Source organism: Wasmannia auropunctata, unplaced genomic scaffold, assembly GCF_000956235.1.
Source record: "Wasmannia auropunctata unplaced genomic scaffold, wasmannia.A_1.0 LD336103.1, whole genome shotgun sequence".
NCBI lineage: Eukaryota > Metazoa > Arthropoda > Insecta > Hymenoptera > Formicidae > Wasmannia > Wasmannia auropunctata.
In genome coordinates, this window is record NW_012026787.1 from 423839 (window position 1) to 424636 (window position 798).

General features: G+C 54.6%; 1 protein-coding gene across 1 annotated transcript in view; it reads right to left on the reverse strand.

Moving 5' to 3' along the window:
- Positions 1-565, reverse strand: part of LOC105457793 — a 19453-nt gene extending 18888 nt beyond the window's left edge. Inside the window, exon 1 of the mRNA XM_011702667.1 lies at positions 352-565. Coding sequence (XP_011700969.1) covers positions 352-565 — 214 coding nt within the window. The remainder of the gene's footprint in view (positions 1-351) is intronic.
- Positions 566-798: the final 233 nt, after the last annotated feature.

Here is a 798-nt window from a genome sequence, read left to right on the forward strand (position 1 = left end):
TGCCACAGTCGCGGTTGCAGTACACGTAGCGGCGAAAATCCCAGCAGCGATCCGATATTGTTGGGCTTGCTAAAGTTTATTCTGTAGGCGCACCAGATCTCGCATCTCAGCGTGTTGTGGTTTGCGCGGAGCACTATCGGATAGTCGTGGTCGGCCTTGTTCCAGTCGGACGTTCCACCTCTCCGTTGCAGAATTTCGCTTTTTAAAAAGGCTTCGATCGCTCGCAGTTCGTACAATCCCTCGGGAATCGTGATTTCCGTGTCGTCGTCGAAGTAAAACTTATTGTTCGAGGCGTTGACGTTCGGTATCGCGTTGTAAGTCTCGAAGATCGTCAGCTCGTACGCTTCATACCCGCTTTCATACCCATGCCGATCTTGGTTTTGGCTTTCATCGCAGCCCAGACTGCGGCAGCTGTGGCTCTCTCACCCAGAGTCGAATCTCTCGCGACAACGCGTCCCAGGGCTCTCCTGGCGAGTACCTCGTCCGTTGCGTGTTTGTCGGTGAGATCGCTGCTACGAGAATACGCTATATCGTGTTCGCGATACGCCGCGTCCAATGGATTCATACCCGTGTCACTTCTGGCCAATCGTTTCAGCAGACGAGTGGCCGCAAAACTGATAGCCGGGAATATGTAGCTCGAACGGAAGTGCGTTGATCGTGCAATTCAACAAGCCGCCGGTCCCTGCAGACATTCGTCGCAATCCTTTATCCGTAGCGCGGGACCGTCGATGTGCGTCCGCAGTCGCGGCAGATTGTAATGCTCGAGGCAGCGACGATAGGTTCGCACCTCCGAATCCG